We start from the raw sequence: 26485 nt of genomic DNA, 5'->3' as shown, positions 1-26485 counted from the left end.
CATTAACATAGAAAACATAACTGCCTCACGGGTGTAGGAAGGGAATATAAAATAACTATTTTGGAGAAAGATTATAAATGAGATGGCAGTTTTGAGAGGAAATGACAGAAATGCAGTGACCCAGTTTAGTGGTACATTTAAATGTGGGATCTTCCATGAGAATTTTGTAGAGCGCTCTCCTAAAATCAAGATTCAAAAAAACCCCGGAAGGCCCTAAATGGCCTTACCTATCGAATGACTTGCCTTTGCTGCCCAGTTTCTGCATTGTGCCATTGGGCTACGTGTGTGCGCGAGCGCATGCGAGCGCGCCCAGGGGATGGAGTTTTGGTGAGAGTGGCGAACTGTCTTGACTCCCCTTCATTGGTTGAATCCCCTGTAGGTGGTAACCTAGGCTGGGGATAAAGGCAGCAGCTGGAATAGTTCCGGAGGAGAAAACTCTATGCTCTACGTAGGGAAACTTTTGGGAATAGACTTGGAGAGTTCTGTTCTTCTCGCACACACACTCAGGACTTGGAGGGTAGCGCGTACATGTCTGTCATTGTATTTGTCCCGGTAAATGACACAAGAAGTGGTGTAATTGGACACCCAGGAAAATACTTTGGAGTGGTTGAGAACTGAATTTGGGGGGCGGGTAGAGAGCAGGTAAGAGGCGGTGAGAAAAGCACTTTTACAGATCTGTTGGAAGCCTAAAGCCGTTTGCTTCTGGGCCCCCTTAGCAAACGTGCCAGTCGGGTGGTGCCTTCGAGGACCAGGAGGAAGCCCCGCTTTGCGATCCCTACGAGAAGCCTCGAGGAACCGGGAACAGCGGCGAGGAGGTGGCGCAGTTCCCAACCCCCGCCTGGGTCCTCCCGCCTCCATACCGTCCGCCACCACCGCCGCCGCCGCCGCCGCCGCCGCCGCCGCGGCCTCCCTCAGTCCTCCTGTATCCCTGCATTCCACGTTGCGGCAGTCGCAGCCTCTCCGGCCGAAGCGTCCCCACCCTCCCCTCCGGGTGGTGCAGCCGCCGCGCCCCCGGCCCCCACCCGCGCGCCCCCCAAGGCCTGGCTTCGGCTCTGCGGGGCCGCAGAACTGGACCTCGACGCGCCGGCTGGGTTCGGGCGGGGGCGGGGCGGGGGCGGGGAAGGGAGAAGGCGGGTGCGCGCGTGTCGGGGGGCGGGGGCCGCCATATTGGATCCGGACTCGTCGGTGAGCCTCCGCCTGCGTGCGGCGGGGCCTGGAGCAGCCTCGCGGAGCCCAGGGCGCGAGCGCGAGAGGACGGGGAAGGAGGGGGAGGGGTGGAGGGAAAGGAAGGGAGTGGCTGCGAGCCGGGCTGCGGCAGCCTCTGGTGTCCTCACCAGCGGCACCAACCCCTCCTCCTGTGCCTCGGCCGCTCCCCTCTTTGCGGGGGAAAGATGCCCTTAACCCAGGGGTGTGAAGAAGGGGGAGAACTAGCTGCCGGAGCTACCCGCGCCGTCGCCGCCGCAGTTGCTGCCGTCCGTGTCCTTTGAATCCAGAAAAGCACCCCCTCGCCAGGGCGTCGGGAGTGTGGGCGGGCGGGCGAGCGGGCAGGCGGCCGCGGTGCGGGTGTGGGGGAGACCGGGCTCTGCGCCCGGCGCGGCCCAGGCCGGCGGCCCAGCGACCACCGACATGGAGCGGGCTCGGGCGGCCGAGTAGCCGCCGCTCCCGTAGCCGGGGGCGAGTGCCGCCCGCAGCCAGTCAGGCCCCTGGGAGAAGAGGGGAGAAAAATGAAGAGTTTTCATCGGAATCCGTTGGAAATAGGACTAACTGCAAAGCCTTAAAAAGAAGGACCTCGGGAGGAGAAAGGGAAAGCCTCCTCCGGGGAAGGCTTGGCGTGCTCCGAGTCGAGGGGCTGCTTCAGGGACCTCGCCCCCTCCCTTTCCCTCCGGAGAAATTGCCGCTGATGCGTTATCCAAGTGGTGGTTGGGAGGATTTGCAGCAGAATTTTTGGTTTTCCCTCCCCCTTATATACATTCTGGTTTTTTCCTTCCTTTTCGATTTTCCTTCTGCTTGGGAAGTGAATTGCTGATGCAGATCGGACTTAATTCATTAATGATGCAACCGGATTCGTTTCAGGATTATGTTGCACGAGTTGAATTTTGAATGAAGGAGAAGAGTTGTTTTTTTGTTTTGTTTTTTTAAAGAAGTGTTGACTCTTTGGTTCTCAGTACTTTTTAATTATTTTATTTAAATATACGATTTAATTGTATTATTCTTTTAAAAATGTTTTAAATATATTTTATGGTAACTTTCCCTCAAGATATATGTATATGTGTGAAATAGAAGACGCTTCAGTTAAGTGAGGTTACTGGTGTGTTGGATGTTGAATTCAGCACCGGCATTGCATGACAGTTGTTTGAATAACAAGTGGTTTATTTTTAAAACCACACCTTTTAAAATTTAGGTTCAAATAATCATAGTCAAAATCGGTTTAGTAATTGAAAGAAAAACCAGCAGAAGTTGAAGCAAACATGTCTGGAGAAGTGCGTTTGAGGCAGTTGGAGCAGTTTATTTTGGATGGACCCGCTCAGACCAATGGGCAGTGCTTCAGTGTGGAAACGTTACTGGATATCCTCATCTGCCTTTATGATGAATGCAATAATTCTCCATTGAGAAGAGAGAAGAACATTCTTGAATACCTAGAATGGGGTAAGTTTGTATGTAAAATAAAAAACTCTTTAGCTAGCCATTATGGTTTAATTGTTATAGAGAGTTATCATGATAAACTCTCTGTAATGAGTATATAAATATATATTGTGTGTACACAATATATATTATGTATTTAAATACATTATACATAATGTATTTAAATATATATACAATAAAAGAGTAGACACCAATTATTCAAGGTTTTTTTTGTAGTTTTCAGTAAATGTTTTCCCAAGAGTAAAAGCATGCTACTCAGTTGTTGCCTAGATTTTTTTTTTTTTAACATCTTTATTGGAGTATAACTGCTTTACAATGGTGTTAGTTTCTGCTGTATAACAAAGTGAATCGGCTATATATATACATATATCCCCATATCTCTTCCCTCTTGCGTCTCCCTCCCTGCCACCCTCCCTATCCCACCCCTCTAGTGTTGCCTAGATTTAATGTGGAACTTATGAGGAAGAACTTATGTTTTTTGGTCAGCAGTAAGAGATTTTGAATAATTCTGTGATGGGCAAAAATGGATTATTGCTCGCTTTGCCGAGAGCGTGGTGGTATAACAGGCATTCAATTGAAAGATATTTATTAGTGGAAACATTCCTTCCCAGGCTTTGGAAATCACTCTGGAAATGGGAGGAGATATTAAAATATCTTAGGTCAACAGGAACTTGAAGGTGGTCATCAGTGGGTTTTATCACATCTCTATATAGTACAAGCAAAGGAAATTACTAAACACGGACTTGCCAAAAATTGTCATGTTTGTAAGATGACATAAATAGTTTAAGAATTTTGTGATAGTATTTGGTAGAGAATGTTTGGGAGCAGCTCCTGCCTGCCTGAGAGTTAGATTTGCTCTAAATTTAATTCAAACCTAAACTGGCTAAATTTTTGTCTTCATTCTCCTAAATATAGACGTGATTTAGAAGAGCTAGGTAGTGGAGTAGATCAGTGATGAGAGCAAATGCTCCATGTGACCTTCAAGCTTGAAGGCTTGGCTTAAGTTCTGTTTCCGATGTTACATGTGAGCAAGTTCCAACATCCACCAGTTCACTGTGGGAAGAGTACACATCATCACATATCATACTGTGTATAGTACATGTCAGTGTACCTATATTGGTACATTGACTTTTGAAGGATATTAGCTAAAGAAGTTATTTTGTACCTTTGGAATACCAATATTTGAGATTGTTGGAAAGTTTTTATACTAAAATGTCTTTGTTTCCAAGTAAATCTTTATTTTTCTGAAGTAAGAGTCAATTGGTGATTATTTCGTGTTTTTCACTTGAAATTTATTAAAAATTCGTTTGTCAGGTAAATCACTTATTCAAGATTGCCTACACATCATAACTTTAATTATTCAATTTGTCAGTATCAGAAGTTTTCTAGCAACTTCATGTCATAAGGGTTGAAAAAATATATATATATATATATGAAATGTGAATGGAATAATTTTTAAAAACAGATTACTAGACTCATACTGGGAATGTAAGAATTCTAAATGATCTTTCAAGAGACTGCTCTCTTAAGAATGAAACAGTTTTGACTTTGGTACTGGATTTGTGAATATATGTCCTTTATTTTTATGTGTAGAGTAAAATATTTTATAAAGCATGTGTAGTTTTTACACCTCATGTTTAATAAATTTAGAAAATTTTTAGTTTTTTTTTAAGATTTAAAGAAAAGATTTTGATACTTTTAGAGTTTCAGTTCTTGAATTATGGTTTCATAGCGATACTCTAGTCTATGATTATGATTGTCATTTTAATATCTATTATTTCTCATCTGCAAAATGATGGGAGAACTCTTCGTATGTACCAGTTGTAAATGTAATTTAAAAATATGATTAAAAACTATATCCTCAATTGCCTTTTGGTGATTAAGAATTTACATTTATGTTATGAGATATTTTTCTGTATTATCAGAATAATTTATATATAGTTTCCACTAAATATGTTTTCTTGGATCTTGCTTCTTATATCTGTATTAAAAAAAACCTTGTTTGTATATATTTAATTTAAGCCAAAGAAGCCAAAAGTCAAACTAGTGTTTGGCCAAATACATTTTATTTTTATTAGCAGATTTTAAATAATTTCAAGCAAGGGACTTTTCACAATTTTAAAGTAAATTAGGTTTTAGTAGTATCCTTCATATTTTGTCTTTGAGAAGTCTGGTGTGATGTAACAAAAATATACATTCTCTTAAGTGAACTCCTGTTGTGTTTCTCAGTAATAAAGAAGGAGAGACTAGAATTTTTAGGCAGTTATTTTGTAGGCTTTGGGACTAGGCAGTGTCTGTTAAGTCTTAGGCGTTTTTAAGTTGGAGTGTGAGGTCTTGAAAGTGGGAGTTACCAACCATAGAAGTTTGGGTAAGGAGGAAGAAAAGAAAGAATGGAAAAAGCTGTCAAGAAGTGCATCATGAGTAGTAGTATTTACTATCTTTAAGTTATATGAGAATTTAGGTTATTTAAGAATGCCAGTCTCCTCATTTAATTATTGAAATAGATCAGCTGTTCTCGTACGAATTGATTACTACATTTTGGGGAAATGTCTTATTGGATTCTCACTACCTAACATTATATAAAAAACAAGTTAGATTAAGGAAGTTTCCAGATAGTGAATTGACCTCAATTTAATATTTTAAATATTATTTTTTTGGTCTGTGATGGAAATTGAAAGGGATTATTTGTTGGGGTTAAATTTGGTAATTTAGATTTGCCTTAAATGATACAATTTTTAGTTTGAGTTTTAAAAGACCCAATATTTGCAACAGAAGAGCTGTAGTAGTTAAATACTAGTACAGGATGTATATTTGTTTGGCTGTCTATATGAATGGAAGTGTCATCTAGATATGCCTTATTTTTATGCTGATGATACTTTTAAAAATGGAGTTAGCAAGATTCTGACTTGCTTCATTTCCATCAATTTCACTTTATTCCTAGTTATAGCCCATTTCACTTTTATATTGATACAGTTAATGTTTCGCTCATTACAGTATCATGACAGTAAGAAAACTGACAATTCAAAGTTAGATTTTTTTTTTTTTTTGATAGCACTCCTTGCATTTGGTGCTAATGGCTTGAGGGAGGAAACAAGTAGAGCTCTAGAGAGGAAGAGGGGATTAAGTCACTGAGCAATAGAGCAAGGGGATAAAGAGTGCCTTAAGGCCATAGATCACTTTTAAATTTAATAAGATTATTATTTTTATTAAATTATTAAATATTATTATATTTTCCTGTTATATACAACAAGCTTTGAAAGATTATGTTTTGTCCTTGTTTTTTAAGTTGTTGAAATGGTTATGGTTTGTATGTTTTGTTTATAAAATAATAGTTTTGATATCAGTAGTGTGACTCTAGAGTTAAGTTACAGTAGAGCTGTAGAAGTAAAAATAACTTACATTATAAGCTAATCTGCTAGTAATGACTAAATGAATATGTTATTCATTGAATTGGTTATCTTCTACTTTGAAATGGAAAATCAGAATTTTAGGGAGTTCTTAACCAAGTTACTTAAAAAATAGGCATAAGATAATATTACTCAATACAAAAAAAGAAATGCAGAACTATCTGTATGTGGCCAACTGTATTTTGATGCTTTCTGAATCTTGGACTTTATAACATTTCATTTAAATTATCCTTAAACAACAGTAATTTTATAGTTTATTCAGTGTATACACACACACACAATAGTCTGAATGACTAATAAACTTGTTACTAGAGTACATCAGCAGGTACTGTGGTTTAAACTTTTCATTTTATTAGAGTAGTTTTAAAGCTTATTTATGCTTTTGATATGTGGGTCATTTAAGTGAGATGATTATGGCTTGATTAGAAGAATCTGAATCTTTTCTTTGTTCTTCACTTATGTTGTTCCTCGTTGTTAGCTTTTCCTGAGTAGAATTTATTAATCATACCAAATTACCAAAAAGTTCATTTAATACACATGATTAGGTTTATTTTTATTTAAGTCCTCAATTAAGATCATCATAAATGTCACCAGAAATGTAGGTTGGGCATTTGTTTCCTTTATACTAGTCACCTAATAATCTAGTCTCTTCTAAGAGTGATAGTAAGTACAATTATTTGATCTAACACAATGCTGGTATATGATAGAAGCATGCAATAAGTGATGGCTATTATTTTTCCATTTCCATTCTGTTTCTCTCTTTTTTAAAGGATGTACTGCTCCATGAGTGTGAACAGGGATGTCAGGAATAACACTAATAATTTTAGGAACTTATTTATTTCATATGGAAATGTAAGGCATACCTTAACATAGCACTGTAAAAACATGTAGCATAATGTGTTGGAAATTTTATGAAATGTTCCATAATTCCTGGGACTTGGTTAATATTAGATAGTAAGCCCAGGCTATTTTAGGGTAAAAGAACTGAACTAGTTACAGATTAATATTTTATTCTACTACTGGTAACACTGGTTGATGGCAACCAGTGTTCCATGGAACACCCTTCGGGAAATGCTCTTTCAGTATGAGGTCATGGTGTCCCTTGTGTCTTCAGGGTTAGAAAGAGATAATTTTGAGGGAAAGTTTGGAACACTGTGTGGTTTGGAGAGAAAATCCAAATCTGAGTAAGTTAGGTTTTACTTAGTGGTTGTGGACTTTCAATTGTCTCCTGTGTGATAGTCACAGATAAACTTAATCATGGTGGAGTAGCACATGTGTGAGGCTGGTGAACATTTGCGTCCAGGAAAAGCACCCTATAAAGTAGAATGAAATTAGGTATAATAATGAACCAGTGCTATTAGCCTCTAAAGTCCTTGAAATTACTGACAAGTCTCTGTTTATGACCTTTTCTTGCTCTAATTAAACTTGCTTTTCAAGTATAGGCATTCATAACAAATTCAGAAATTCTCACCTTATCTTTTGCAGCTTTAGTTACTATAATTGTAACATGTTGCAAAACTATTGTTTGTGAAATAATGTTATTCATTACTTTGTGATATTTCAGAGGAAAAGATCATGGACATGCAATTTTACAATTCATTATAGTGTTAAGTATTGTTTTTTCTAAGGTTACAATGTTTTTTGCTAAGCTGTTGGTTTCAGATTTTTGGATTAGTGTGGGAACTTTACTATTATTTGCATCTGTGAAACTATGAGTTTCAAATGTCAGCACCTATTTATGTAGAGCATAAAGAAACCAGAATATACAATACTTTTATTAAAGAGGAAACCATATATAATTGGTGCTGTTTCAACACTATGTGAGCAATTAGAACTCTGTGATTACCATAAACTTCTATTCTGAGTATTAAGGTGGCAGATAATAATACTAGAGGATAATTTGACTTGATTTTAAAGATAAATAGCTTATAGCATAAATTAATTAGTCTTTTTTCTCTCTCTTCTGACATACATTTATTGTTCTCTTTAATTCTTCCCCATCAACACTATTCCTCTCACCCCCAATCTAATTATGCTTGAAAATACTACTTATGTGGATGAAAACAATCTTTTAAAAATACCTGTGAATTAGTTCAGTCGTGCAATCATTTATTAAATTTTGGTTTTATTTCAGATTGCTTACACATCACTGTAGGCTTAATCTATGGAAAAAAAAAAAAACATGTTCTAGTCAGTTTGCTCTATTCATAGTGATAAAGCTTAATTAAATTTACTTAGAGTTTCCATGGTGAAGATCTACAAGTGGAATACCTCAACCTGAAATATTTCTGTTTTAAACCTATAATACTGGAAAAGAGTAGGGGCTTTGGGTTCAGACTGACTCCCTTGATCATTGGCTGCGTGATTTAAGCAAGTTACTTAACCTAAGTCTGTTTTAACATCAGTGAAAAATTGGCATAATAGTAATAGCTTATTTTTCCAAAAGGTTAAAAGTTGGTTTAGGATTTTCTTTTTCTGGTGATTTATAGTTGCATTTTGTTGGCTTTTTTCTCATTCTGGTTTTTTTTTTTTTTTTTTCCCCCAAAATGATAAGAAGGTTTATTCAGGGAGATACACACTCCATAGACAGAGTGTGGGCCATCTCAGAAGGCAAGAGGCTTCTCATTCTGTTTTTGAAGTTTCTTACTGGCCTTATGATAAAGGAAGATAAAATGCTATTTTTTGGTAAAGTTTAATTGAAATGTATAGTTGTACTAATACAGGGATGTAAATAACTTTATTTCACTGTTAACAAACATACTCATAGCTTGCTGATAATATTTTATTGAATTATATTGGCATCGGAGATGTCTTTCCCTGTGTGACTATGCAAACAGCATCTTATTCCTTCTTTCAGGATATTTTGCATTGGCACATTTTGTTGTTATTAACTGAACTGTTTTTTTAATTAATTTTTATTGGAGTATAGTTGCTTTACAGTGTTGTGTAGTTCTGAACTGTTTTTCAGTAAATATTAAGCCCATGCTTATTCTTTTCATCACCAACAGCAAATATTGTGAAATGGCTAGTTATGATTTATTTTTATACTTATATAGCTCCAACCTGCAAATCAGTGGTGGAATTCTAGACCTCAACTCAGAAGATTAAAATAATCATGAAAAATTATTGATATGTCATTCAGTTAGGAATTTTTGTGGACTAAAGATTATGTAGCACCCATAAATGCATGTTGTAGACTGACAGTAAATATGAAGAAAATCCACAGTATACCCTAGTGTTTCCTAAACTATGTTTCAATAGATATAAATGAAGATTTTGAAAATTAAGAGTTCAGTGTATATGTAAGATTGGGAAATAGTACTTATTGCATCCCTGTTTGTATATTACAAAGCACATTATCATAGTAACACTTTTTAAAAGTTCTGTGGTACAGAAACCTCTTTAACTTTGTTTTACGTAGAATTTGCCTAAGTCATTTGACTTTGGAACCCTTTTTATGAGGATAGCTGGCAGAGTTTGGGAAGTGCTGGCGTACGCTAAGAATCCATAGGCAGTGTCAGAGCTTTTAAATTATATTTCAGAAAGTGGTTACTGAATTCTTCTATCACATTGTATTTTGAATATTATCACAGTTCACATCCAACTCCAAAGGCAGAGGTTTGAATGACTTGCCTTTATCCTTTTCGTGTTTAATGTTTTTTTAGCACTTCTGTTTGCATCACCTAGAAGGCAGTTCGGCAGTATGTACTAGGTTAATGTGGAGTTCTGCATTGGGTAAGTATGTGTTTATAGACAAAGAACGATAAAACTTGGTACATGCCTTTGAGTTTATATTTATGTGTGTAGTTCGTGGTTTGCAAAGATGCTCCTGCTAACCTAGTGACTTTTTTGTTTTCAGTAGCAGTTGATCATTTTTTAAGCCAGTTATCTCTCTAACCGTTGTGCTGGTATAGAATTTGGGAGACAGACTGTCATGGCTGTGAAATAGAACAAAGCTAATTAATTTTATGAGAGGTTTTTTTTGTCAAAGCAATGTTGTCCTGCTGCAACCAGAATCCCATCCTTAAATACCTGGTTTACTGGAAGTGGCTAACGCCCCAAGTTGACTCAGATATTATTAAAAGTAGTCACGCACTTAACTTAGAAGTGTTCTGTTCTGAGATTTAAAAAAATATTTGTTTGAAAAGATTAGGAAAAACCCACAGTGGCTAGAGCCCCAGTTTATGATTGTATTGCTAGCTAATTATGGCCTTACCTCGACCAAAAATCATAACTAAGGAACATTTAAAAACAGACCAAAAGCTCAGGTATGTGGTGCAGCTGACATATTGATATGATATCATAAAGCTTCTCCATCTTCTGTACTTATAAAGATTTTCCTAGAGTTTATGGTTAAAACCATAATAATATTTCCAAGTCTAGTGTGATTTCCATTTCTGCCTTTTTCCTGCATGCCTTTGTAATGTGTCACCCCATTTCTGACTGATGCGTGCTAAGTTGACAGTTTTTTCCAGGCGTTCCTTGCTGTGTTAGATTGCCGTAAATTGTGATTAAGTGTGATCATACTTGTTTCTTTTACCTGTGTTCCTGTGGTAACCCCAATTAATTACAGCAGCTCTTGAGTTATCCTGGTACTGTTCAACCTCCGTGTGCATCTGCTCAGTTGACTTGTCTATGTTAAATGTATCTAAATGGATTACATTCCTGGGTCTTATTGACCTTATTAATCATGCTTTTTGTTTCTCCTTTAAATGCTAAGTAACTTATAATCTCAGTATTACGTGTGCACCTAACCTGAAAATATTGGGAATCCTACATATTCAAGGGCCTTTGTTTAGTAGAACTTTTAAAAAATGGTTACAACTTTGATCGTGTCAACATCTTGCTTAATATCCTACAATGACTACTGATAGCTTTCAGGATGACATTGAAACTCCTTAGCATGGCATATGGATATGGTCCTTGTCTATTTTTCTAATCATTTTATTATTTTAAAAAAATAATTAAAAAAAATTTGAAACAATCTGAAATGTACAGAAAAATTGCAAGTACAGTACAATATTTTCCCCTCTGAACCATTGGAGAGTAAATTGCCGACTTGATACCCTAATCCCCAAATATGTTCGTGTGTATTTTGTAACATTCTTTTGCATAACCACAATGCAACTATTAAAATTAAGAAATTAACACTGATACATTAGTACCATCTAATGCTTAGACCTCATTCAAATTTTGTTAGTTGTCCTGATAATACCTCTATAGCAAAAGGATTCAGTTTAGAATCACATGTTGCATTTGGATGTCATGCCTTCTAGTGTCAGTCAGTCTGGACTAGGGCTTCAGATTTTCCTCAGTTTTCATGACTGACACTTTTGAAGATTGCCAGCTGGTTATTTTGCAGCATGAATTATTTTGCAGCATTTGAAGTAAACCCTAAATTTGGGTTTGTTTCCTCATGATAATACATCTTTGGCAAGAATATCCCAGAAGTGATGCAATGCAGCTCTTTTATGTGGATATCCTTTTCATTCAGCTCAGCCTTCAACACCCTACTCTGATCCACGATGCCTTCTGTTCCCCCATTCCTAATTTGATCTATTCCTCCTAATAGCATATATATGGTATATGTGTATGTATATATATGCATATATGTATATATATATATATAATTTTGTTTATATTTATTTCCCATTCTCACCTTAAAGGATTTTTTAAAGTTATTCAAAAATTGTATATATATAGTACAGCAGAAACTAACACGGCATTGTAAATGAACTGTACTTCATTAAAAAAATTTATATATAGTAAAGTTCATTCGTTTTGGTATATATCCTATGAGTTTTGACAAATGTAGACCAGTACTATAGTCAAGATACAAAGCAGTTCCATTATCCCCCAGATTCTCTTGTGCTGCCCTTTTGTACCACACTCACCTTTTTCCTCCAGCTATAATGAAGTGTTGACTCTTCTACTAATCACATCTTTTACTTGATTATTCTTTAACTGTTCCATGGATTTCTTTCTTCATTGATGTATCCTGCTTTATTTCAGAAGGGGTTTCTTATAAGTAGTGGTTCATAGTCCCCTCCCTTAGCAGTTGATAATCTATAAATAAGTATTTTATGGGGTGAAGGTAAGGAGAAGAGGGTGCTACTGTTTAAAGGAATAAGATAAAATGCAAATAATCTCCAATTTTTAAAGGTAAAATTTTCTTACATTAAGTCTGTGTTTAACCTTATTTGCAACAATGTCCAGCATAGTCTGGTGATGATGAATTGAACACACAAATTAGTTTCATTCTCTTCTGCAGCCCCACTAAAACTATGGTAAAGGAATTTTTAAGAAGTCATAAATCTTCAAGGATGAGAAAAACACGGGAGGATACTGTGAAATTTTGGAAGCTGAAAAAGCAGGTAGATGGGTGATAACTGCTGACTTAGCAGATCTGAGAAAGTCAAGTCTTAAGTCAGTAATAGTGTAAGCTAGGACCTATCCCCTTTACTTGGCAGAATGCTCAAAAGTCTTAGAAATTGGTATTGTCAGGAATCTGTGAAAGTTGAGGTACAGGTGGAGCTAAAATGTGGAGGACTGATTGAATTGTTGTATAAGCAGTAGGAGCTCTAGAGCCCTTCCCCTACTACATGCCAGCTGGCTCCTGTCTTCCCTCCCCAAACAAAGGCTGAATGTCTATTTTCAGTAAGACAGAGGTTCTCTGTGTTGAGTGACGTTAGGCATAGTTTAGGATGGGCATTTCATACTGAAAACAGGAGAGTAAATAAATGTTTATATACTTTTGCTTGGCTCCCAGAATGTTGGCAACTAGGCCTTTATCACGAAGATAGGAGATTAGAAAAGTCTTCTCTGGAGAATCTGACCAGCCCAAGAAGAAAGATACAGATACATCAGAGATTCCTCAGTAAAGGGCTCAGGTAATCACACTTCAGTGCAGTTCATTATCAGTGGGCTTCACCCAAAGGTTCAGAGCTTCAGAGCATCTTTCCATTTTCTCATTCCAAATATAAAACCAGGGATTGTCAGATATCTGAAGAAAGCCTGTAATAAATAAGATACAGCTTCAAACAAACAAAAAACAGAGAAAAAAAAGCACCTTACATGAAACAGACTCTGCAGAGAAAGCATGACTTCAGAAACAAAAAACTATCATTAATATTCTCACAGATAAGAGAAGAACCATGAAGTAAGTCAGGATGTCATAAAAAGGAACAGTGAAAAAAATGAAAATGAAAGAATGAAAAAAATAAAAAATGTGATAGCTAAAATTAAAACCTCAGTACACGAACTGGAAGGTAAAACAAAGAATTTCTCAGAAAATACAGCAGAAACCACAAAGGGATAGAAGAGAGGAGATAAAAAGAAGAACATTGGAGGACCAATTTAAGAGGTCTGAATAATAATCTGAATAATAGGAATTCCAACAGGGAGAACAGAGGGGAGGAACCCAATGAAATCATTCAAGAAAATATTCTATAATTGAAGGACACGAGTTTCTAGATAAAGAGTCCCCACCAAATACCAGCACAAGGGGTGGAAATAGATTCATACCAAGATTTACAACCAATTCATTGTGGAATTTGCAGATCTCTGGGGACAAAGAACAGACTGAAAAAGTTTCCAAAGAGAAAATACAAAGGATCAGGAATCAGAAAGGCTTTGGACTTCTCAGCAGCAACACTGGAAGCTAGAAGACAATGTTAGTATTTTGAAGGAAAATGATTTCCGAATTGGAATTCTATAACCATCCAGATTCTCAGTCAAGTGTGAAGGTGGGATAAGGACAGTTTAAGACCTGCAAGTCTTCAAAAAATTTTTACCTTCTGCAACCTCTGGACTCCCAGTAGGGTAACCCACCATCCAGGTTTACCTGGGACTAGGGAATTTCTTAGTATATAGACTTGTGCTGAAACCAGGAGAGCCATAGGCAAACTGTGATAAGTTGGATGCTCTAGCCCCAACTAAACAAGAGAGTAAATTAAGATAAGGTAATATAAGATATCTCCTAGTAGGAGATCCAGTACAGGGGAGAGAAGAAAGGATTTCCTAAGATGATGGTGAAGAGAGAATACAGAATGATTGCTTTGCACCAAACATAAAGGTCAATCAGCCCAGATAAGAGGCAGCGCAGAAATCTCCCCTAGAGACTTCTTTAATATCTGATGCGAATGAACATCTTGAGAGGAGATTTAGAAATTTGGGGAGAGTCTGGGTTTGCTTGGAAAGTGAAGCAAATGAGAAAGCAGTGATTACGAAAAATAAAAATTTGTGTAGGAAAGGAAAATAATAATTTACATGGTTACAGTAGTGGAACCAGTGAATATTGAGTTAACTAAAATTATGCTATAACTATATTGGGAGGATGGTATAGGAAGGAAGAGGTTTTTGGTGAGGGTGATGGTACTTAACTGGGGCCTGGTGTTTTTCTTGAACCTTAATTGGCAATTGAATCTGTGTTTATGAATAATAAACATTAAACTTAAAAAATAGTATTAGTTTTTGAAGAATTATGAAGTCCCTATTCCTTTAATCCTTCCTCATTGATCTCATTTTCAAACTTTTTTCCAAGTCTTTAAATGAGGAGCTGAAAACTGGATACAGTAAATAGAAGATTTAAAATTTATCAGTTAAAATTTATCTTTGAGCAGATCAGTGTTTTTTTCTTCTTTAGTGATTGCTCTGTTCTTATAGATGGCAATTTATAAATAGTCTTTATTTATCATAGGAAAAGGTAGTTTATTCTTGAAAAAGCTATGTAGGGTCAATTCTATGTAATTACATTAATAATAAACAGATCCTTCTAAAGTTACATAAGGCACACACATAATACTCAATGTTTATGGAATTGAACACACGACAAAGAACTCTAACAGAGCAATAAAGACAAACTAAATTACATAAATGTTATGAATGATGGATGAAATTATCACTTCTATAAACTAGTAAGCGACCAGGTACTGTGAGAGCAGACATCAGAACACTTGTCAGATACACAGCTGCAGGGTAGCTCTGTTTAACAGTACTCAGCCGCTCTTGAGTCTTCTGAAATCCATGTTGGACCTTGTAAATGCAAGGAAATGCCTCATATTAAATGAGATTCTTCTTGTAATTTTAATATCTCACAGAAAATTTTTTGAAGCCTAAATAATTGAGTTGTCCTTTTCATTTCTGTTTTAGGGCTGAGTTAAGAGAAGCTTGTTTCAGGGAGTTGCTGAGCAGTAGGACTAAGTGGAAAACTGGTCAGCTTTCTAACTACTCCTGGTCAGGTTTTCAGGGAATGATTTCATTATTTAATTTGAACGTTAGGATACATATTGAAAAACACACCCTAAAACAAATTATTATTGAATTGCTGCTGTGGTCTGAATGTTAGTGTCCCTCCAAAATTCATATGTTAAAATCTGAACCCCCCAAAGATGATGGCATTAGGAGGTGAGGCCTTTGGCAGGTGCTTAGGTCATGAGGATGGAACCTTCATGAACGGGATTATTAGTGCCTTTATAAAAGAGGCCCCAGAGAGCTTGTGAGCCATTCCACCATGTGAGGACACAGAAAGCAACCGTGCTGGCACCTTGCTGTTGGAGTTCTGACTTCCAGAATTGTAAGAAATAAATTTCTGTTGTTATAAGCCACCCAATCTGTGGTATTTTATTATAGCAGCCCAAACGACTAAACGATTTTGCAATACTTTGTTTCCTTGCATTAGAGATTATTCTCCTGAGTTTTTTGCTGACTGCACTACTGTTGTTCAAGGTCATTTTTATTTTATTTTCCAGATTGTTGGTAACTTATTTTGTTGGTGATTGTATACTTAAAAAATTCTGTTAGTGTTGCATTTCATCTAAAAGAGAAAAATAAAACATTAAAAATAGTAAAGCCATAAATTAAAATTTATATCTTAAATTGATGATCATTTTTCAGTTTCTAGATTTAATGCCTTTACTTAGAATCAAAAGAATTTAAAGTAGATATAACTAGAGTTCCTAGAGAGCAACTTCCATAGTTTAAAATAGCTACTTAGGGTTAGAATGAAATATTTATGATAATCTAGTATGTTTTGTTTTCAATTAGGTATGCTACTAAAAAATACAACTTTAACCATCCCATTTAAAAAAAAGAAAGAGGTAAAAGGAAATGATGTAATATAGCTAGTATTTGAAAATGATAAAGGAATTTTCCCCCTAGCAGTAGTAATATTTCCTTTACAGCAGTATCTAATTTACATTTCAATTCTGAAATATACAAAGATAATTTTTGTAAGACTATATAGTATTTTTTAAAGAAATTTTATTTATTTATTTATTTATTTATGGCTGTGTTGGGTCTTCATTGCTGTGCGCGGGCTTTCTCTAGTTGTGGCGAGCTGGGGCTACTCTTCGTTGCGGTGCGCAGGCTTCTCATTGCGGTGGTTTCTCTTGTTGTGGAGCACGGGCTGTAGGTGTGCGGGCTCAGTAGTTGTGGCACGTGGGCTCCGGAGTGCAGGCTCAGTAGTTGTGGCACATGGGCTTAGTTGCTCCGCGGCATGTGGGATCTTCCCGGACCAGGGCTCAAACCCGTGTCCCCTGCATTGGCTGGTGGATTCTCAACCACTGCGCCACCAGGGAAGCCCCAGGACTATATAGTTTTTGAAATAGAAATTATTTAGATTTTAAAAAGCCCCAATTGTTTAGTGTTTATTAACACTAAGAATTTTCAGGTAAAGTTGTTTTAATTAATTTTTTTTTCTAAAATTCTCTGCATGTGACTCAAATTGTATTGGAGTCTGAATTTCTTGTTTTGAAAATTTGGAATGCTTTATGGAGAAATACCAAGAAAATGTTTAGTTGTTTACTACGGTCCTTTCACAGAAGGACTTTCACTATATTTGTTTCACTTGATTTATATTTCTTTTACTTTAAAGGTGGTCCATTTGTAGAAGATACTAGCCTCCAGAATATAAAGAGTTGTACATATTTGATTCTCTTCTATCATATTGGATATGGAGTTTTATAGATAACCAATGTGTTTAGCTCGGCTTAGTTTTGACTAATTTTCCTTTGAGTTTTTAGGCTAGAGCAGAAATGGCTATACAAATGCCATTATCTAGTTTATTCACGTGTTTAGACAAATTATTTAAACAAGTACTATTTTCTTTAGGTTGTTACTACAAAAAAATAATACAAGATGAGTGAACACAATTATAGTGGTTGAATTTCTGGTGCTATTTGGTCATAATTTAACTTATGGTTATTTTGTGTTTGTGTATATGTGTTGGATGTGCTCTAAATACTCCTTGTTACCAGTGCCTTGGAAATATATATGAGTTTGGAATCATGGTACAACTCTGGGGAGGGAAGGACCCTTGAAAATTGCAGCTGCCTGAAATTCTTACTTACTACACATGAGTGTGTGTGTGTGTGTGTGTGTGTGTATTTGTGTGTGTGTTTGTCCTGAGATGGATGGAAAACAGTAATCCCTCTGGTTTCCCCCATTTCCCTGTCTCCGTTCTTATTATTTAAGGTGTTGTTTTTTTTTTTTTTGTGGCAAAACATATATAACAAAATTTGCCATTTTAACAATTTTTAAGTATTTAATTCAGTGACATTAATTATGTTTACAGTGTTTTGCAACCACCACTACTGTCTATTTTTAAAACTTTTTCATCGCCCCAAACAGAAATTCTGTACCATAAAGCAATAACTTTCCATTCTCTTCTCCCCTCAGCTCCTGGTAACCTGCAGTCTATTCTTTCTCTGTGAATTTGCCTATTCTAGATATTTCATGAAAGTGTAATCATATAATTTTTACCCTTTTGTATCTGGCTTATTTTACTTAACATAATGTTTTTAAGATTCATCCTTTTTGTAGCCTATAGCAGAGTTTCATTTATCTTTAAGACCGAATAATATACCATTGTATGTATATATACCACATTGTTTATCCATCCATCTTTTGGCAAACATTTGGGTCATTTCCACATTTTGGCTATTATGAATAATACTGCATCAAACATTGGTGTACAGGTATCTGTTTGATTCTTTGGGGTGTGTACCCATTAGTGGAATTTCTGGGTCATACAGTAATTCTGTGTTTAACTTTCTTGAGGAACTGCCAAACCATTTTCCAAAGCAGCTGTACCATTGTACGGTCCTACCAGCAATGTACTAAGGTTCCAGTTTCTCTGTATTTTTGTCAACACTTGGCATTTTACGTTTTTTCATTGTATCTATCCTATTATGTGTGAAATGGTAGCTCACTGTAGTTTTAATTTGCATTTCCCTAAAGATTAGCAGTGTTGAGTATCTTTTCATGTGCTTATTGGCCATTTGCATATCTTCTTTGGGTAAATGTCTATTCAAGTGGTTTGTCCATTTTTTAAAATCGGGTTGTTTGTTTTTTTGTTGTTGAGTTGTAAGAGTTCTTTATGTATTCTGGATATTAATCTCTTATCAGATATATGATTTGCAAACATTTTCTCCCATTCTGTGGGTTGCCTTTTTACTCTGTTGATAATTGTCTTTTTTTTTTTTTTTTTTTTTAATTTTTATTTATTTATTTATTTATGGCTGTGTTGGGTCTTCGTTTCTGTGCTAGGGCTTCCTCTAGTTGCGGCAAGTGGGGGCCACTCTTCATCGCGGTGCGCGGGCCTCTCATTATCGCGGCCTCTCTTGTTGCAGAGCACAGGCTCCAGACGCGCAGGCTCAGTAATTGTGGCTCACGGGCCTAGTTGCTCCGCGGCATGTGGGATCTTCCCAGACCAGGGTTCGAACCCATGTCCCCTGCATCGGCAGGCAGATTCTCAACCACTGCGCCACCAGGGAAGCCCGATAATTGTCTTTTGATGGACAAATTTTTTTTTGTTTTCAGAAAGTCCAGTTTGTTTATTTTTTCTTTTGTTTCCTGTGCCTGTGGTGCCATATCTAAGAAGTCATTGCCAAGTCCAGTATCATTTACATGTAGGATGGATAAACAACAATGCTCTACTGTATAGCACAGGGAACTATATATAGTCTCCTGGGATAAACCATAATGGAAAAGAATATAAAAAAAAGAATGAAAAAAAAAAGATTTTGCTGTACGTTACCTTCTAAGAGTTTTATGGTTCAGCTCTTATGTTTAAGTTGTTGATCCATTTGGAGTTAATTTTTGTATATGGTTTGAAATAGAGGTCTAACTTCATTTTTTTGCATGTGGAAATCCAATTGTCCCAGCATAATTCGTTGAAGAGGTTATTCTTTCTCCACTGAATGGACTTACCACCCTATTCAAAAATCAATTGACCATAAATATATGGGTTTATTTCTGGACTTTCAGTTCTATTCCAGTGATCTTTATGTCTGTTCTTAGGCCAGTACCACACAGCTTGATTACTGTAGCTTTGTAGTAAGTTTTGAAATTGGGACGTGTGAGTCCTCCAACTTTGTTCTTCTTTTTCAAGATTATTTTGACTAGTCTGGGCCCCTTGCATTTCCATATGAATTTGAGGATTGGCTTTTCCATTTCTATAAAAAATGGGAAAAAATGTTGGAGTTTTGATACAGCCCCCCTTTTTTTAAAGTTTTTTTGATGTGGACCATTTTTAAATTTATTTATTTATTTATTTATGGCTGTGTTGGGTCTTCGTTTCTGTGCGAGGGCTTTCTCTAGTTGTGGCAAGTGGGGGCCACTCTTCATCGTGGTCGCGGGCCTCTCACTATCGCGGCCTCTCTTGTTGCGGAGCACAGGCTCCAGACGCGCAGGCTCAATAATTGTGGCTCACAGGCCCAGTTGCTCCGCGGCATGTGGGGTCTTCCCAGACCAGGGCTCGAACCCGTGTTCCCTGCATTGGCAGGCAGATTCTCAACCACTGCACCACCAGGGAAGCCCACGGCCCCCCTTTTGTATTAACAAAATTCAGTTGACCTTATTTTCTAGTTTTCTTTGCAGTTAGGTGTGGACACGTGACTAGTTTCGGTCATTAGATGTAAGTGGAAGGTGATATGTTTTATCAGAAGCTTCATTAAAAGGTGAGCTTTCCCCACTTATTCCCTTCTGCTACACAGAACACATATCATGTGATGTCTTCAGAGGTTGGACCTTAAGGATTGGGGGCATGAGGGCCATGCTCCAAGGATGGCATAGTGGTGAGCTGAAAACATCCTGGATCCTTTGACAACTTTATCAGACTGCCTTATCAGCCTTGGACTGTTTACCTTCAGACTTCTTTTGTTTGTAAAAGAAATACGTTTTTATTTTGTTTAAGCTGAGAATTTGAGTTTTTTGTTAGATAGAACTGAACTTAATCTTTTTTTTAAAAATAAATTTATGTATTTTTATTTATTTATTTTTGGCTGCGTTGGGTCATGATTACTGTGCGTGGGCTTTCTCTAGTTGTGGCGAGTGGGGGCTATTCTTCGTTGTGGTGCGTGGGCTTCTCATTGCAGTGGCCTCTCTTGTTGCGGAGCATGGGCTCTAGGCGCACGGGCTTCGGTAGTTGTGGCATGTGGGCTCAGTAGTTGTGGCTCATGGGCTCCAGAGCACAGGCTCAGTAGTTGTGGCGCACGGGCTTAGTTGCTTCACGGCATGTGGGATCTTCCCGGACCAGGGCTCAAACCCGTGTCCCCTGCACTGGCAGACAGATTCCCAACCACTGTGCCACCAGGGAAGCCCCTGAACTTAATCTTAATTGATATACTTTTCCAATTATTAATTTGGTTATCTCTTCTTTGTGTGCAGTGTGTGAAGAGAGTGAGGAATAGAATACATTGAAGAGAATATATTGCTAGAATTGCTGGAACTGTACTTAATTAAAAAATTTTGTATCTATATATATACAGAATTTGTATGTATGTTTTGTGAATTTCACTATAAAATTAGTTTTTCTTAATATATAATATTATGTTCTTAAATGGCCTCTACAATTTTTTAAAAAGTAGAAAAAAATTTTGCCACTATAACATGGTAGCTTTTCTCATTTTTATACCTTCCTATTGAGTATTTTTTTTTAATGTATACATTAGTTTTCTACATAGGAACACTTTTGGTATATTTATACTCTGCTTTTTTCACTAACATGGTAAGTGATAGTGCATATTAATGAACCTCTTTGTTCCTCAGTTTCTTCATCTCTAAAAATGGGGATATGGATGGACCTAGAGTCTGTCATACAGAGTGAAGTAAGTCAGAAAGAGAAAAACAAATACCATATGCTAACACATATATATGGAATCTAAAAAAAAAATGGTTATGAAGAACCTAGGGGCAGGACAGGAATAAAGACACACGTAGAGAATGGATTTAAGGACACGGGGAGGGGGAAGGGTAAGCTGGGACGAAGTGAGAGAGTGGCATGGACTTATATATACTACCAATGGTAAAATAGATAGCTAGTGGGAAGCAGCTGCATAGCACAGGGAGATCAGCTCAGTGCTTTGTGACCACCTAGGGGGTGGGATAGGGAGGGTTGGAGGGAGACGCAAGAGGGAGGAGATATAGGGATATATGTATATGTATAGCTGATTCACTTTGTTATAAAGCAGAAACTAACCATTGTAAAGCAATTACACTCCAATAAAGATGTTAAAAAAATATAAAAATGGGGATAGTTATTATACATACCTCACAGGGTTGTGAGGATTAAATAAAATACTGCTCATGAGGTGCTAGACCAGTGCCTGGCACATAGTAAGCCCTCAATAAGTATTAGTTATCTTTATTATTAATATTGTATTAACCTCTTTTTCTGTATTATTGTATATAGAATGTATTCTATATTATTTCTATATTATTGTGTTTTTATAATGATCATTTTCAAAGTCAACTAAATAGATATACCATTATTTATTGGACATTGAAATGTATTTCCAATATTTGTCACTTCCAATTTTTTTGCTATTATAAATAATGCTGTTATAAACTGATCTATGTTTAAATGTGATTTTATTACAAGCTAGAGCCTTTTTTTTTTTTATTCAAGCAAAGTCAAAAAAATTATAATCATCCTCATCAGTTCACTCAGTCCCATGTAATTAATTTTTTTTCATCTTGATCTTTTGTTAGCACTTTTATGAATTCTTCAGTTTTCCATTAGAGTTCTGAAAATGCTTATTCATTCAGTTCAGCAGTATAGTCAATTACCAGAAACCTGTACTTGTCAGAGTCTTTTCCATGAATTCCTTGAAGATGAAACCCTTTTATAGGAACATTTTTGCAAAAGCATCAGAGTACACCCAAAACTGTCTGTAAATGACAAAAGACTTAAAAATGACCATGGTTAAAGATTTGATGAAAGTTCATAATAATGCAATTGACAAGGAAATTTAGTTATTTCTGAGATATACATTTTAAAGTAATAACTAGAATTATGACTTATAACATTATACCAGAACATATAAGATTTTTAGGAATATCATGTAATGTCTGAAACATTTACATTAACATATTTCCATACAAATAACCCAAAGAAAGTTTAGTATTAGTTTTTTTTTTAATTTTTTAATTTTATTTTCTTTATTTTTTTATACAGCAGGTTCTTATTAGTCATCAGTTTTATACACATCAGTGTATACATGTCAATCCCAATCGCCCAATTCAGCATACCACCATCCCCAGCCCCCCCTGCGGCTTTCCCCCCTTGGTGTCCATACATTTGTTCTCTACATCTCTCAACTTCTGCCCTGCAAACCGGTTCATCTGTACCATTTTTCTAGGTTCCACATACATGTGTTAATATATGATATTTGTTTTTCTCTTTCTGACTTACTTCACTCTGTGTGACAGTCTCTAGATCCATCCACGTCTCAACAAATGACTCAATTTCGTTCCTTTTTATGGCTGAGTAATATTCCATTGTATATATGTACCACAACTTCTTTATCCATTCGTCTGTCGATGGACATTTAGGTTGCTTCCATGATCTGGCTATTGTAAATAGTGCTGCAATGAACATTGAGGTGCATGTGTCTTTTTGAATTATGGTTTTCTCTGGGTATATGCCCAGTAGTGGGATTGCTGGATCATATGGTAATCCTATTTTTAGCTTTTTAAGGAACCTCCATACTGTTCTCCATAGTGGCTGTATCAATTTACATTCCCACCAACAGTGCACGAGGGTTCCCTTTTCTCCACACCCTCTCCAGCATTTGTTGTTTGTAGATTTTCTGATGATGCCCATTCTAACTGGTGTGAGGTGATACCTCATTGTAGTTTGGATTTGCATTTCTCTAATAATTAGTGATGTTGAGCATCTTTTCATGTGCTTCTTGACCATCTGTATGTCTTCTTTGGAGAAATGTCTATTTAGGTCTTCGGCCCATGTTTGGATTGGGTTGTTTGTTTCTTGAATATTGAGCTGCATGAACTGTTTATATATTTTGGAGATTAATCCTTTGTCCGTTGATTCGTTTGCAAATATTTTCCCCCATTCTGAGGGTTGTCTTTTCGTCTTGTTTATGGTTTCCTTTGCTGTGCAAAAGCTTTGAAGTTTCATTAGGTGCCATTTGTTTATTTTTGTTTTTATTTCCATTATTCTAGGAGGTGGATCAAGAAAGATCTTGCTGTGATTTATGTCAAAGAGTGTTCTTCCTATGTTTTCCTCTGAGAGTTTTATAGTGTCCGGTCTTACATTTAGGTCTCGAATCCATTTTGCATTTATTTTTGTGTATGGTGTTAGGGAGTGTTCTAATTTCATTCTTTTACATGTAGCTGTCCAGTTTTCCCAGCACCACTTATTGAAGAGACTGTCTTTTTTCCATTGTATATCCTTGCCTCCTTTGTCATAGATTAGTTGACCATAGGTGCGTGGGTTTATCTCTGGGCTTTCTATCTTGTTCCATTGATCTATGTTTCTGTTTTAGTGCCAGTACCATATTGTCTTGATTACTGTAGCTTTGTAGTATAGTCTGAAATCAGGGAGTCTGATTCCTCCAGCTCCGTTTTTTCCCCTCAAGACTGCTTTGACTATTCAGGGTCTTTTGTGTCTCCATACAAATTTTAAGATTTTTTGTTCTAGTTCCGTAAAAAATGTCATTGGTAATTTGATAGGGATTGCATTGAATCTGTAGATTGCTTTGGGTAGTATAGTCTCTTTCACAATATTGATTCTTGCAATCCAAGAACATGGTATATCTCTGCATTTGTTGGTATCATCTTTAATTTCTTTCATCAGTGTCTTATAGTTTTCTGCATACAGGTCTTCTGTCTCCCTAGGTAGGTTTATTCCTAGGTATTTTATTCTTTTTGTTGCAATGGTAAATGGGAGTGTTACCTTAATTTCTCTTTCAGATTTTTCATCATTAGTGTATAGGAATGCAAGAGATTTCTGTGCATTAATTTTGTATCCTGCAACTGTACCAAATTCATTGATTAGCTCTAGTAGTTTTCTGGTGGCATTTTTAGGATTCTCTATGTATAGTATCATGTCATCTGCAAACAGTGACAGTTTTACTTCTCCTTTTCCAATTTGTATTCCTTTTATTTCTTTTTCTTCTCTGATTGCCGTGGCTAGGACTTTCAAAACTATGTTGAAAAATAATGGTGAGAGTGGACATCCTTGTCTTGTTCCTGATCTTAGAGGAAATGCTTTCAGTTTTTCACCGTTGAGAATGATGTTTGCTGTGGGTTTGTCGTATATGGCCTTTATTATGTTGAGGTAGGTTCCCTCTATGCCCACTTTCTGTGGAGTTTTTATCATAAATGGGTGTTGAATTTTGTCAAAAGCTTTTTCTGCATCTATTGAGATGATCATATGGTTTTTATTCTTCAGTTTGTTAATATGGTGTATCACATTGATTGATTTGCATATATTGAAGAATCCTTGCATCTCTGGGATAAATCCCACTTGATCATGGTGTATGATCCTTTTAATGTGTTGTTGGATTCTGTTTGTTAGTATATTGTTGAGGGTTTTTACATCTATATTCATCAGTGATACTGGTCTGTAATTTTCTTCTTTTGTAGTATCCTTGTCTGATTATGGTATCAGGGTGATGGTGGCCTCATAGAATGAGTTTGGGAGTGTTCCTTCCTCTGCAATTTTTTGGAAGAGTTTGAGAAGGCTGGGTGTTAGCTCTTCTCTAAATGTTTGATAGAATTCACCTGTGAAGCCATCTGGTCCTGGACTTTTGTTTGTTGGAAGATTTTTAATCACAGTTTCAATTTCTTTACTTTTGATTGCTCTGTTCATGTTTTCTATTTCTTCCTGGTTCAGTCTTGGATGGTTATAAGTTTCTAAGAATTTGTCCATTTCTTCCAGGTTGTCCATTTTATTGGCATAGAGTTGCTTGTAGTAGTCTCTTAGGATGCTTTGTATTTCTGCAGTGTCTGTTGTAACTTCTCCTTTTTCATTTCTGATTTTATTGATTTGAGTCCTCTCCCTCTTTTTCTTGATTAGTCTGGCTAATGGTTTATCAGTTTTGTTTATCTTCTCAAAGAAGCAGCTTTTATTTTTATTCATCTTGCTATTGTTTTCTTTGTTTCTATTTCATTTATTTCTGCTCTAATCTTTATGATTTCTTTCATTCTGCTAACTTTAGGTTTTGTTTGTTTTTCTTTCCCTAGTTGCTTTAGGTGTAAGGTTAGATTGTTTATTTGAGAGTTTGCATGTTTCCTGAGGTAGGCTTGTATAGGTATAAACTTCCCTCTTAGAACTGCTTTTGCTGCATCCCATAAGTTTCGGATTGTTGTGTTTTCATTGTCATTTGTCTCTAGGTATTTTTTGATTTCCTCTTTGATTTCTTCAGTGATCTCTTGGTTATTTAGTAACGTATTGTTTAGCCTCCATGTGTTTGTGTTTTTTACGTTTTTTTCCCTGTAATTCAATTCTAATCTCATAGCACTGTGGTCAGAAAAGATGCTTGATATGATTTCAATTTTCTTAAATTTACTGAGGCTTGATTTGTGACCCAAGATGTGATCTATCCTGGAGAATGTTCCGTGCGCAGTTGAGAAGAAAGTGTAATCTGCTGTTTTTGGATGGAATGTCCTATAAATATCAATTAAATCTATCTGGTCTATTGTGTCATTTAAAGCTTCTGTTTCCTTATTTATTTTCATTTTGGATGATCTGCCCATTGGTGTAAGTGAGATGTTAAAGTCCCCCACTATTATTGTGTTACTGTCAATTTCCTCTTTTATAGCTGTTAGCAGTTGCCTTATGTGTTGTGGTGCTCCTATGTTGGGTGCATATATATTTATAATTGTTATATCTTCCTCTTGGATTGATCCTTTGATCATTATGTAGTGTCTTTCCTTGTCTCTTGTAACAGTGTTTATTTTAAAGTCTATTTCATCTGATATGAGTATTGCTTCTCCAGCTTTCTTTTGATTTCCATTTGCATGGAATATCTTTTTCCATCCCCTCACTTTCAGTCTGAATGTGTCCCTAAGTCTGAAGTGGGTCTCTTGTAGACAGCATATATATGGGTCTTGTTTTTGTATCCATTCAGCAAGCCTGTGTCTTTTCGTTGGAGCATTTAATCCATTCACGTTTAAGGTAATAATCGATA

At 36.5% G+C, this 26485-nt stretch overlaps 1 protein-coding gene across 4 annotated transcripts in view; it reads left to right on the top strand.

Annotated features, from left to right (window-relative positions):
* The first annotated feature begins 2333 nt into the window (after nt 1-2333).
* Nucleotides 2334-26485, top strand: part of CDC42BPA (CDC42 binding protein kinase alpha) — a 326370-nt gene continuing 302218 nt past the window's right edge. For all 4 annotated transcript variants that reach the window (XM_061187371.1, XM_061187370.1, XM_061187369.1 and 1 more), the window contains exon 1: nt 2334-2646. In XM_061187371.1, the coding sequence (XP_061043354.1) occupies nt 2469-2646 (178 nt within the window). In that variant the 5' untranslated portion in view covers nt 2334-2468. The remainder of the gene's footprint in view (nt 2647-26485) is intronic.

Source organism: Eubalaena glacialis, chromosome 3, assembly GCF_028564815.1.
Source record: "Eubalaena glacialis isolate mEubGla1 chromosome 3, mEubGla1.1.hap2.+ XY, whole genome shotgun sequence".
In the NCBI taxonomy this organism is placed as follows: domain Eukaryota; kingdom Metazoa; phylum Chordata; class Mammalia; order Artiodactyla; family Balaenidae; genus Eubalaena; species Eubalaena glacialis.
This window is presented reverse-complemented; position numbering and strand designations above follow the sequence as displayed.